This window comes from Nicotiana tomentosiformis, chromosome 9, assembly GCF_000390325.3.
Source record: "Nicotiana tomentosiformis chromosome 9, ASM39032v3, whole genome shotgun sequence".
Classification (NCBI taxonomy): Eukaryota; Viridiplantae; Streptophyta; class Magnoliopsida; order Solanales; family Solanaceae; genus Nicotiana; species Nicotiana tomentosiformis.
This window is the reverse complement of record NC_090820.1, coordinates 12307982-12322346: the sequence shown is the minus strand read 5'-3', so window position 1 is coordinate 12322346 and position 14365 is coordinate 12307982. Positions and strand designations below refer to the sequence as shown.

The window sequence follows — 14365 nt, the reverse complement described above, 5'->3', positions numbered from 1 at the left end:
AGCTACTTCTGCAACTGCAAGATATACAAATAGTCTTTCTCTATCCCTTGGTTTAGACAGTAGGGGGGATTTGTTAAGTATGCCTTCAAATCTTTGAGGGCTTGTCGGCATTCCTCAGTCCATTCAAACTGATTTTGCTTCTTTAATACTGAAAAGAATTTAAAGCTTTTCTCTGAAGATCTTGAAATGAATCTTCCCAGAGCTGCAATCCTACCTGTCAATCTTTATACCTCTTTTTTGCTTGTGAGTATATCAGGTATTTCTTCAATAGCTTTAATCTGTGCAGTATTTACTTCATTTCCTCTATTAGATACGAGAAAGCCTAGAAATTTACCTGAAGCTAAGCCAAAAACGCACTTTTTTGGGTTCAGTTTCATATTATATCTGCGGAGGATCTCGAAGGTAGTTGAAAGATCTTGAAAATGATCTTCCGCTTGTGTAGATTTGACCAACATATCGTCAATGTACACTTCCATCGTCTTCCCCAGGTGTTCTTGGAACATCTTGGTCACCAACATCTGATACGTGGCTCCAGCATTTTTCAAGCCAAAAGGCATGACTTTGTAACAATAAGTCCCCCTGTTTGTAATAAATGAAATTTTTTCTTCGTCTAAGGGGTCCATTTTTATTTGATTATAACCAGAATACGCATCTAGAAATCTTAATAATTTGTGGCCCGTGGTAGCATCAATCAATTGATCTATATGTGGTAAAGGGAATGAATCCTTCAGGCATGCTTTATTTAAGTCAGTGTAATCTCCATAAACTCTCCATTTACCGTTCTTTTTCGGAACTACCACAGTATTAGCTAACCAATCAGGATATTTTACCTCACGTATTGAACCGATCTTTAAGAGTTTCTGTACCTCTTCATCGATCACTTGATTTTTGAATGATCCTTGCTTCCTCTTCTTTTGTTTGACAGGTATGAATGATGGATCTTCATTTAATTTATGAGTCATCACCTTTGGAGGTATACCTGTCATATCTGAATGGGACCATGCAAAACAATTTGTGTTATCTTTTAAATATTCAATTAACTTACCTCTCCTATCCGGGTTTAACCTTGCTCCGATATGAATTCTTCAATCTGGCCATTGTTCGGAAAGTGGAACAGCTTCAAGCTCCTCAATCGTTGTTTTAATGTTTTCGTTCTCCTCTGGCTCTTGAATTACATCTGGTCTGGAGTCCACGTCTCTTTGTTTTGATATAGTTTCTGTTGAAATTTGATTTACCACATCTTTCTCACTTGCACCCGCATCATTTTGACTTGCACTCGTATCTTTTTGACTTGGATGTATCACTGAATTGATGCTCTTTGAAGTTTGTTGATCTCCTCGAATTTGTTGAATTCCCTATTTTGAAGGGAATTTGATAACCTGATGTAATGTGGATGGCACAACATCTATATCATGAATCCACGGCCTCCCAAGAGTCACATTGTAGGCCATATTCGTGTCTATCACTTGAAATTTTGTTTCTTTAATGACCCCTTCTGCGTATGTGCTTAGTTCAATCTCGCCCTTTGTAACAATGGTTGAGTTATCAAACCCAGATAAGGAACGTGCTTTTGGAACTACACGATCGCCCATCAATATTTCGTTCACCACTCGTAATAGAATGATGTACACGGAGCTACCTGGGTCAATCAAAACTCATTTTACATTAGTATCATGTATAAGTAAAGATATTACCAATGCATCGTTGTGAGGAATCATTAATCCATCGACATCTGCATCATCAAAGGTTATGTTGCCGTCTTCCAGAGTTTGGCGAGTTCATTTTCCGTGAGTTATTGTGAACTTTGTTGTTTTTCTCGCAGCTGTATAGGTTACGCCGTTGACTTCTTCTCTGCCGTTTATCATATTTACTGTTCTCTTTGGAGATGGAGGTTTTGGGGGCTCTTGCCTATTTTTCATGTAAGCTTGTTTTCCTTTCTCGCTGAACAATTCTGTCAGATAGCCCTGCTTCAATAAATATTCCACCTCACCTTGTAATAATCTGCAGTGTGATGTTTTATGGTCGTGGTCATTATGAAACTCACACCAAAAGTATGGGTTTCTTCTATTTGGATTTGATCTCATCTCTTTAGGCCATCGCACCTTATCTCCCATGCTTCTTAAAACAGCGACCAACTCGGAGGTACTCACATTAAAATTGTAGTCCCCAATCCTTCCGTTTGCATTAGCATCTCTGTTACGTTCACCTTGATTTTTTCTGAACCTCGACGATGACGAACCTGAATCTCTATTTGTGAACCTGTGATCAGCCCGCACGTCTTCGAATTTGGAATGAGCTTCTCTCCCCGAAGGTCCCATATAAGGCTTGTACCTACTCTTACCGGACCTCTTCTCAGATTCTGACCGCCTCGAACCTGTTTTTTCTTCAACCCTTGACTGAGCTACGGTATATTCTTTGATCTGTAATATAGACATCATTCCATGTCGTGGCAAGGAATTCTCGTAGGCTCTCTTTAAGCCTTTTCGTAGCTTCTGAACTTTTCTCGTTTAAATTGCTTGCAAATGCCATGGCTGCCCAATTGTCAGGTACTCTAGGAAGCAACATTCTTTCACGTTGGAATCTGTCTACGAATTCTCGAAGAAATTCTTTATCTCCTTGATTTACTTTGAATATATCCTCCATTCTCTTTTCAACTTTTTGTGCACCCGAGTGTGCTTTTATAAATAGATCTACAAGCTCAGCAAAAGAATTAATAGAATTTTTAGGTAAAAGAGAGTACCATGTTAACGCTCCTTTAGTAAGTGTTTCCCCAAACCTTTTGACCAACACGGATTCAATCTCCTGCTTGGTTAAATCATTCCCTTTTACTCCCGTGGTGAATGCAGTAACATGGTCACGTGGATCGGTTGTTCCATCGTATTTCAAGATGTCAGGCATTTTGAACTTTTTGGGAATTGGTAATGGAGCTGCGCTTGGTTTCCATGGTTGTTATGAATATTTATCGAAATCAACTCCTTTGATCACAGGTGGTACGCTGGGCATTTGCTTAATACGGTCGTTTTGTTCTTTCACATGTTTCTACAAGGTTAGTATTAAAGTTTATAAATCAGAATTATTAGGCGTACCTGGTCTCCCATCACGTGACTCATTGGGAGTTCCTCCGCTTCCAGAATTAGCCAACCATGATCGTGAAATTTCCACAGTTGCAGTATTGTTTGGTGGAGGTGTGGGTGGTACAGTTGGTAATCCCCTCACGAAAGCCTGGAGAGCATCATTCACGTACTCAGCAATTAACTGCTTCATAGCATCTTGCTCGACAGTTTGTTCATTTCCATGTTGTTTATTGTTATGAGTAGTGGATCTTTCTGGTGATGCTTCTCTTGAATTGCGTGGGCTTCCTTGAGGTGACGAAACTGGGGTTCCTTCCACCTGCTGGTTGTTGTCATTAACATTCGATATGATTCAGTTGAGAGAGAGTGATTTGAAAAGTAAAAGAAGATTATCAGATTCCCGATATCGGAACCAATTTGTTTAACCAAAGAATTAGATTCTCAGTCAAAGCCTATTTTTAGAAGTACTCGGGTTACTGATAATCAAGAAATTCAATATTCTCTCAAAAATAAGAAAGGAAATCAGAATCAGAAATGACAAAGTAATTAATAGCAAGCACAAGAAAGTAATTATATTCCAATGTTCATCAGAACGTGTACTTACAAGTGAAATTCTCTTCCCTTATATAAGAATTTACAAATATAACGTTTCTTCCCTTTTATGACCGAATCATTATGAGCATTAATGACATTAATGAAACGTTATTATTGGCAACCATAACTGTTCATGAAGATTCTGTAACGGTTCTGATTCTTCTTCCACATTAATTAGAGGTTCATGAATCTTCCCTCTTTACGGTCTTGATTCATCCTGCCTGTGTCTCTTCACTGAGTAATTTAGGCTTGAGCAACCGTATCCTTTCGTCTCGTGAGTGATTTGTTCGTATCTTTTGTAAATTATGAATCTTTTAATGCGACACTCCAGTTGTCATCTTCTTAGTGATCCACGTATCTTGCGCTGTCATCCTCATATAATTCTACGTGTAATATTTATTTTTTACCAATATAACCACTTCTTTTGAGGTCCCACAATATTGAGATCCTTGGCTTCTTTTTGAAGGGTTGAGATGCAGAAGCGAATTCAACATTTTTATTTGATGGATTCAACCGTTAAATTCTTACAACTGAGTTCATTACAGTACTTTTCATAGTATGAGTTCGAAATCTATTACTATTTGTTAAGTTTTAATAATTTTTTCACATAGAAATTTATACTCCGTATCAAAAGTACTAGCTTCAAATGAACTCAGATTTGGTAATGAAGCAGTGTAAATTAATATATTCTATTATCGGCTTACCCGGTTACATCTTATGTAAAAGTCAAATAAGTCTTTCCCCCAGAAAGTGTTCTGAGAAAAGTTACATTTTAGTCAAATAATGCTATAGAAATAAGGTGCCTTTGTATAAATTTTGGGTTACTAACTTTATTATTAATATATATGTCCTTGTATCTATATCAAAATTACGGGCTATTGACTTTGCCATTTCCCAAGTTTCCTATAAATTAGTGTATAAATTTTCAACTGGCATTTTCAAGAATGCCTATCAAATAAAGTTGGAAATAGCTAACAAGTCCATGATACTTCTACACCTTATTAATATGTTCATCACACGACCACGATAAAATAAATGTAAATTAAACAAAAATCGAATATCCTAATCACCAGTAACGTGCACTAGTCCTCAACTAGCTAAGTCATATTGTCATATATATAACTTAAAAATAATTAGTTCAATTACTATTATTCATTATGAATCAAATATTTTATGTAAGTTTTTGGATAAATTAAACGCGTAAGCGCTAAAAGGATGAACTAAAGCCTTAAAAAAACATGTTAAAATAGACAAAAAAACCTTGTTATCAGTGGCAGATGTAGCATTTCAGTTACGGGTTAAATTAAACTCATAACTTTCAAAGTGAGGTATAAATATATGTGTAAAATTTACAAAAATTACAATATAGTAAATATGAACTCATAACTTTAAAAATATAATAGGTTCAATATTAAAAACGATAAAAATTGTACCTATAAAGTTTAAATTTTGAATTGGTCTCTAACGTTATATAAATTGTAAATTTCACAGTACTGATAAGAAGACAAGATATTGTTGTTAAAAAAAAAAGATGAATTTGTTACTTTTTTGTAAGAAGAAAAATACGTCTAGAACCCTCTTAAGTTGCCAGAAACTCACATAGTACTCTTCACTCTTGCTTGACAAATGTCAACATTCAATAGTCTTCTATTCCTCAACATATTTAATAATAATGATATAATAGCATATAAAATGAATAATAAAATATTATTCCTATAATGAGGAACTGATTTCGTGTAGATTTTAATTTCTTCTCTACCTCTCCAAACAAAAAACTAGATAATCAAATAAAGTCTTTGTCGTTTTTTAGGTAAAGGGCCTCACCAAATGACCAAAGTGTACCGCAATTTATCACCAGTCCATCTTCCCCATCCCAACTACAAATGCGTTATCAGTAATATTCCAATTAATTAATCCTCCATACTGTTTGTAGCACAAAGTCAACTCTAATTAAGAAGCCAAACTTGGATCTTTAATTATCAATAAAAGTTGCGGTGGAGGTTAAATATTATTTTATTTTTAACGAGAAATCTTGAGTTCTAGCCATGAATATGAAGTCGGCTTGTTCCTAATATGAAATTTCTCGACGCAAATTTGAATTTTCTCTGGCTCAATGCAAATTCTTTGGGAAACCAAAAAAATAAATACTTGATTGTTAGTCGTGTGGTTTTAATTGTTTGTTGGGAAAATGACACTGTATAGCCACTCTTAAAATAATAGTCGGAAAATGTATATTTTTTGTATATATATATATACATTCTGTATGTTATATACACAAATTATACAAATTTTATACACTTTTTCAGTCACCGAATATAAATAGTTTCTGGTGCGGGCTAAAAGTAAAAAAAAAAAAAAACCTTAATTGTTTGAAGCTTTTCTATAAGTTGTCTCCATGTGACTTATAGGTCACAGGTTCGAGCCTTGAAAACAGCTACTAATGCTTGCATTAGAGCAGACTGTCTACATCATACCCCTAGAGGTACGCTCTTATCCTAACCCTGCATAAATACAAAATACTTTATGCATCCAACTGTTTTTTTTTTTTGTTTGTTCTTCTTCCCATAAGCACTTAAAGCATGGTATGAACACAGCTTGATACATCTGTCAACTGTTCCCATATTTTCAAATCAAAAAGAAAAGAAAAACAAAAAGATTTGCGGTTGACTTTTCCTTTTTTCTGCTTAAAGAAAAGGAGAGAGACTGCCTAAGCTGACAAGTGTCCGAATGATATTGAAACAACATAAATGAACTTTACTTCTTTGTAGTTCTCCAGTCAAAGGCTGCCAGCTGCAGGACTATCGCAGCTTCTTGAATTTCATATTCTACCTTTTAATTAAGTTTCCTTCTTCATTAATAAAAATCGCATGTACTATAAGAAAATAAGAAATAGGATTTAAATCATATACTATAAAATAGTATGTACGATTTTATACTACATTACTGCTACCATTTAATATGCAAGTCATTTACTGTATTTCGCAGGTTATCAATCCATATTTGTCATAAAAAATTACTCTTATTTATAATTCTCTTTTATGTAACTTGATAATGTAGCACGTCCTTAAATTATTAATGCATATTAGTCAAACTCAATTTTGCCCCTATTTTAGCTTGGTTCATTTCTTCTTCTTCTTTATTGCTAATAAAAGGAACTTCAAATTAAAATACAAATTTTAAAGAGGTTTAGTACATAAAAGAATTGATAGTGGTGAGTCAATTCTAACATAGTGTTAGGTGTCACCTAAAATCCCGGTTGCTGTATATACAAGTATAACATATACAAAGGCAAGGAGGTAAATATTTATAAAATTTTGAACAAGATTATTATAGTATACCAACTTGAGGTCGTTACTCATAAATTTCAAATACTAAATCCGTCTGAGGAAATTATAATTAAAGATAAAGTGCCCCAAATAGAAAAGAAGACTAAATTAAAGGTATAGTATGATACTTTTATATTTTATGACGGATGATTATTAATATCAAATGGGGAATTGAACATTCAAATATAGTAAAAATTAATATTAAATTTTTTTTATTTTATATATAGCCATGTAGGTGAGCTACCAAAAGACACTGATGTTGTTCAATATATTGTAGCTACGGAATTAGGAAGTTTGGTGTACAGATTATCACAAGTTGGATCACTTAAAGCAAAAAGGCAACGTAAAGGATATGAGTCTCTCTTATTGTAATTGTCTAATTGATTAGACCAACTCAATCTCTTTTATGTACTTGTTAATCTCAAAAATTATGTACACCACAAAAAATAATAATTCAAAATCTACTTTTGAAGTCACATCTTTTAATGTTACAATTAAAACAAAGTGCTTACGCTTTATCCAAAACATTAATTTCAACTTGGTTAGAAATACAAATTTTTAGTGGTTTTTAGTATTTTTGCATGTTACATAAGATTGGTTTTTAACTTCAATATCTCAAAGGTCATTTCGTCCTACAATTATTATTTTCACATGTCCTGTAGTTGGATAAAAATGTCTTTATTTACCTTATTTATTTCAGTCTAGCACTATATTTGTTTGATTTTCTTTCCTCAACTTTATCCTTATTTGAGCCGTTAAAAGTTAGAAGTAAACAGAAACTAGTAGTTTAATTTAGTTGGACTACTACTATACTTAAGTATTTTATAGCATATAATATAGTAATATTTCAGGTAGTATTTTTTACTTTGTCTTTGCAATCAAAGAACTTCTAAATCTTAGATAAATAGAAAAGCATAAACTGAAAAATACAACTGACATTATAGACTCACCTAATTTGATTTTTAATACATGTTCAAAGAATTGAAAATAATCTCATATGAAAATCATCCATCTGCACCCAGATTTTGGGTGTGACTGATAATGTAAAGATTATTTGTATGATCTAGATAGTTTAACACATTATATCATGTTAGTTACTTTTTTCAGGTTATCAATTAATGTGTAAATTATTAGCAAAAAACAAAACTTAATGTGTAAATAATTTTTCAGCGCCAGTAAGTAGAATTTAAACTCTGTGAAATCGGAATAATACTCATGAATTTAATTTTTATTCCATTTATTACCAAAATGGTGTTAATAGTAAAACTAGAGCTGAGGCTTGCCGTTGCTTCAACACCTTAAATACATAAAAGGCTGGACATAAAAAAAGGAACGTGTCTCGTCCGTTCAAAATGGGTGAAAATCATTTACATCCCCCAAATTTACTCTAAAAATCCAACGCATCCTCCTACTTTAAACAATTGTCATTTTCATCCTTTCATCCTATGCAATATTTATTTTACCCTTAACATTTTCAACTCTCCATATATGTATTACCTTTTTTATATTATTTAGATATTTTTAATACAGGTATTTATTCATAAGTTAAAAATATTATATCTTATTGTATAATTTAATCCAAGTTCACTAACATTATAAATAAAATAATTATATTATGAATTTATTACAAAATGTATTGCTACTTTATTATTATTATTATTATTATTATTATTATTATTATTATTATTATTATTATTATTATTATTATTATTATTTTAACATTATGTATATTAAAATGCATATAATGTATGTCTGTGTGTGTTTGTGTGTGATTTAAGTTTCAATATTTTTATTATTCTATATGTGTATATACATTTTTGAGTTTTGATTGTTATTACTAGATTTTTTTCTAAATTATAATTAAAGTTCATGTAAAGTGTAATAGATAATTTTTGTATATTTATTAGAAAATTTACCTCTATTTTACGCCCATTATTTTTTATTACCTGCATTTTATAATTTAAATTTTTTTCACTCTTTTTATTCTCAAATTTGTAAATAGATTGAGTTTTGATTGCTCGGGAAACAGTATCTCTACTCCCTCGGGGTAAGGATAAGGTTTGCGTACACTCTACCCTCCCCAAACCCCACTTGTGGAATTTTATTGGATTGTTGTTGTATTGAGTTTTGATTGTTATTAATAAAATTATTGATACGAGTAAATTATTTATTGTAATATTTTATTTTCTAATTTATTTCACTATTAAACATCATTAACTTATATGCTTGACTACTACTTCTCACTTTTTTTGGTTTCGATTTTTTTAAAATTTGTCTATAGTTAAGTCGATAACATAAATTAAAATAAAAAATAAGAATAAGGGATAAAAATTGTAGAGGGTAAAATAGGTATTTTAAGAAGTCGCACTTAATATGAGGAGTAGAATGATAATTGTTTAAAGTTAAAGGATGAGTTTGATTTTTAAAGCAAACTTGGGGAATGTAAATAATTTTCACCCCTTTAAAATTGCTTTACTTGGCAATGTTGCCTAATCACTGGATAAATATTGTAGGTTAACACACAATACCATACGTTAACACAATAGCATACAATTTCATCTTATTCTCCCATCTGTTACAAACAACTTTTTAAAAGACTTTTTTTGGACAAGCAATATCGTACATTAACAATACACAATATCGTACATTTAATTAAGACGATAATATGAGTTTCTTCTCATTCTATCTTGCTGAGTTACAGACAATGCCTCTGAATAGCAATCAATTTACGAAATTTGTATGTGTAGTTCTGATAAAAAGAAAACTTAAAAATATTGCACTAATACATGTAAGTTCAGTAATTATTTGAGTGAGATTGTTAATGCGTAAAAACAAATTAATATGATTCTGTATTTGCTTTTTAACTAGAGTTATTATTATGTGACAATTCAATAATTATGTGACAAAAAAAAAAATTAAACGATTTTTTTCTAATTATGTGTCAATCAAAGTGCACTTATGGCTACAACTTCTAGGGTGGCCAAGAAGAAATCATATTTGGTGATCGTGCTACGTGGGTAAATTCTCAGTATTATAAACTTGAACAAATTAATTAAGATATTACTCGTTCCATTTTATGTGATGCAGTTATTACTTAGAGAGTCAAACAAGTTTATTTTTTACCGCAATTTTTTTTATATACATTATAAATATCTTAAATTGGTAATTGTAGCTTGCATTAATGTTTATGTAGTTATACATATAATAAATTTTTAAAAATTAGAGTAAATTTGAAATTCATACCGAAAACTAAATAATTTAACTCTTGAATCGTCTCACATAAAGTGGGACGGAGGAAGTATACACGAAATGCCACTAATTTTTTCCTTCTGGCAAATTTAATGGTAAGAGTAGGCTTCCATTAAAAGTTCGTTGGGGTAGTTGAACCCCCCACCCCTACCCCTACCCCTACCCCCTCTACTCCACCCACACTTTCCCTACAAGCTTCTCAATACACTCTTTAAATTCTCATACTACTAAGTTTTTTCCCTCTCAACACAACCCTCTTTCCATCTACCATTCTTCCTTAGTGTTTTTAAAACTCATTATCTTTTCTCACTTGGGTATTTCTTGTTTTCATTTGAAGAAAAAAAAAATCCAAGAAAATCCCTTATTTCACTTGTTATTGTTGATTGATTTGTGGGGTTGGTTCCAATTCTTGTGAATAGATTATACATACAATGGGGGATGAATCAACTGGAAAAGTTTCAATTGAGGCTCAAGAAAGAAGTAGTAATAACAAACTTCCTAATTTTCTCCTATCAGTTAAACTCAAATATGTGAAACTTGGCTACCATTATTTGATTAGCCATGTTATGTATTTGTGTCTTGTTCCAATTTTAGGTGCTGTTTCTGTTCATCTTTCTACACTTACTGTAGAAGAAGTTGTCCAATTATGGAACCAACTCAAATTCAATCTTGTTACAGTTATTTTATGTTCAGCTCTTATGGTTTTTTTGGCTACACTCTATTTTATGACTAGGCCAAGAAAAGTGTACCTAGTCGATTTTTCGTGTTACAAACCTAAACCAGATGTTATGTGTCCTAAGGAATTATTTATGGAAAGATCAAAACAAGCTGGGATTTTTACTGATGAAAATTTGGCATTTCAAAAGAAAATATTAGAGAGGTCAGGTTTAGGACAAAAGACATATTTTCCAGAAGCACTTTTGAAAGTACCACCAAATCCTTGTATGGCTGAGGCAAGAAAAGAAGCTGAAATGGTTATGTTTGGTGCAATTGATGAATTGTTGGAAAAAACTGGTGTTAAGGCTAAGGATATTGGGATTCTTGTGGTGAATTGTAGCTTGTTTAATCCAACTCCTTCACTTTCTGCTATGATTGTTAATCATTATAAGCTTAGAGGCAATATTATGAGTTATAACCTTGGTGGTATGGGCTGTAGTGCTGGATTAATTTCAATTGACCTTGCCAAGCAGATGCTACAGGTTTGTTCCTTTGCAAGACAATTTTTTTTTAATATTAGTGTTAGTATTAATGGTAAAGTTGTTTTTGTGTGACCTATATGTCACGGGTTCGAGCCGATAAATCAGCCATTGGTGCTTGCATCAGGGTAGATTGCCTACATCACACCCACTTTGGGTGCGGCCCTTCCTCGGACCCTGCATAAACACGAGATGCTTCGTGCATCGGGCTGTCCTTAGTGTTAGTATAAAGTATTTTTACAATATCAAGTTAAGTTATCTGCAATAACAGGGTAATTGTTTATAACAAATTTGATGTAATTACCTGAAAATATAGTAGATAATATGCCATAATATGTTAAATTACACTGGTACTAAATTCTTTACAATATTTAGATCAATGTCGCTTGGACTTTCTAAAAATGCCGACGGGTTTGTGCTGGATCCTTTAAAAGTAATGCAACTTTGCATGATCTGAGACCAGTGCAACAACATTTTTGAAGAATCCAACAAAATTTTTTTTTCCTTTGTGAGAATATTAGGTTGTAGTACTTGTTGGGAGCCTACATATAAGGTGTATGGATCTTTTAATGGTGTGAGGCCTTTTGGGGAAAACCGTGCGACCTTGGCCTAAAACGGACAGTATCACATCATGTTAAATGTATCTTTGGGCCGTTTTAACCTAACATTGCTAGTTTTGGTTGCACCTTAGATTATATCCAATCAAGCCTTTTATTTATTTTCTGGTTATAACTTGTATGATATATAGAGAAACTTTAGAATAAAGAACTTCTAATTTGTTTTAAATGATAGTTTTACTATTTGGATAATGGACCTCAATATGGAGTGAATTAAATTTATAGGACGAATTTATATAATTGGCTCCAACTAATTTGAGATGTAGACATTAGTTGATTAATCAATTCGTTTTAAGCCTTCATCGAGATACACATAAAGATGTGACATGATTTTCTGAAATCGGTATTAAAGAATTAACCTATCATTTCTTCAATTCAAGTGGACATGGCCAATTTAATGTCGAATGTCTTCTAACTGCTGGCTTTTAATGCTAATTCCACTTCTCAAAAAGGTCCTTCATACTTTATCTGTTCACTTTTACTTATCCACTTTGAACTTTTCACGTCCCTTTAAAAAATAATAGTTGTAGTATATATTTTACCGTATAACCCCTAATAATGATAACATTTCAAAAGGTCTTGAGAAATAATTTTGAAAATGAGCAATTAATGATAAGGGCAAAGCAGAAAAAAAAATTGTCTCTTTTGATTTAGTATAGTGAAAAAGTAAAAGTAAAAATATATTTTTAGTACAGTGGACAAGTAAAAATGAATGGAGGGAGTATTAACTTTCTCCCACGTGGGAAACTGAACTCAGTTTTCTACCTATGGTCTTAGATTTTCCATTGTGCTTTAATTTCCTTACTAGAAAAAGGGGCAGCCTAGTGTATAACGTATCCCGCGTTTACGCAGGGTCCGGAGAAGGATCGCACCCTAAGGGGTGTGATGTATGCAGTCTACTATGATACAAGTATCAGTGACTCTGATTCTACGGTTAGAACATGTGACCTATATGTCACACGGAAACAACTTGATCGTTGTTCTAAGGCTCCCCTTCTTAATTTCCTTACTAGAAAAAGCAATTAATAATAACTTGTCAATGCTAACTTTCCATATGTTATCACATGTTGTTGTAACAGGTGCATCCCAACTCTTATGCACTAGTAGTCAGTATGGAAAACATAACACTCAATTGGTACTTTGGCAACAACAGATCAATGCTTGTTTCAAATTGCATTTTCAGAATGGGTGGTGCTGCAATTTTACTATCAAATAAATCATCAGATCGTCGTCGTTCAAAATATCAACTCATCCACACAGTACGTACACACAAAGGTGCAGATGACAAAAGCTATAGTTGTGTGTTTCAAGAAGAAGATGACAACAAAAAAATTGGTGTAGCATTGTCAAAAGACCTAATGGCTGTAGCAGGAGAAGCCTTAAAAACCAACATCACAACTCTCGGGCCAATAGTCCTCCCTATGTCCGAACAACTACTATTTTTCATCACATTAGTCGCGAGAAAAGTTTTCAAGATGAAAATTAAACCGTATATACCAGATTTTAAGTTAGCGTTCGAGCATTTCTGTATTCATGCAGGTGGAAGGGCGGTGTTGGACGAGTTAGAGAAGAATCTTGAGTTAAGTCAATGGCATATGGAGCCCTCAAGAATGACATTATATAGGTTTGGAAATACTTCAAGTAGTTCATTGTGGTATGAATTGGCATATACTGAAGCTAAAGGGAGAATTAAGAAAGGAGATAGAACATGGCAAATTGCATTTGGTTCAGGTTTTAAATGTAACAGTGCTGTGTGGTGTGCACTTAGGACAATTAATCCTGCTAAGGAGAAGAATCCTTGGATGGATGAGATTGATGAATTCCCAGTTCAAGTACCTAGAGTTGTAACAATTAATGATTCCTAAAGTTTGATTTTTGGGAAGCAATTATGTGATCTTTGTAATATTACCTTTGTTATTATTATTACTAGGTGGATATGTACTTTGATTATGCTTTAAGAAAGCAATACAATTACTTCTTTTAGCTAATGTACATTGCTGTATTTTTCGTTTTTTTTTTGTTGCTATTTTTGGCGGTGTGTTTATGGAGAGGTAGAGTTAGGCTTAAGTTGGGGAGATCAGGTATTAGACAGGACATGGTGCAACTTCAGCTTACCAAGGACATGACCTTGATAGGAGGGTGTCGATGTCGAGAATTAAGGTAGAATGTTAGTAGGTAGCCGAATGTAGTTCTTTTTCATTTATGTAGTATTAGTATTATTCTCGTATTTTCTTATACTTTGTATCTTTATTACTACTTGTTGTTTCTTTCGCTTCTGTTTCCTTATCATCTTATCTTGTTGCTTGTTATTA

At 32.8% G+C, this 14365-nt stretch overlaps 1 protein-coding gene across 1 annotated transcript; it reads left to right on the top strand.

Annotated features, from left to right (window-relative positions):
* Positions 1–10461: 10461 nt before the first annotated feature.
* On the top strand, positions 10462–14041 carry LOC104096889 (3-ketoacyl-CoA synthase 20-like). The gene is made up of 2 exons (XM_009603339.4): positions 10462–11439; positions 13133–14041. The coding sequence occupies exons 1-2, from the start codon at positions 10672–10674 to the stop codon at positions 13916–13918; spliced, it is 1554 nt and encodes a 517-aa protein (XP_009601634.1). The 5' UTR covers positions 10462–10671; the 3' UTR covers positions 13919–14041.
* Positions 14042–14365: the final 324 nt, after the last annotated feature.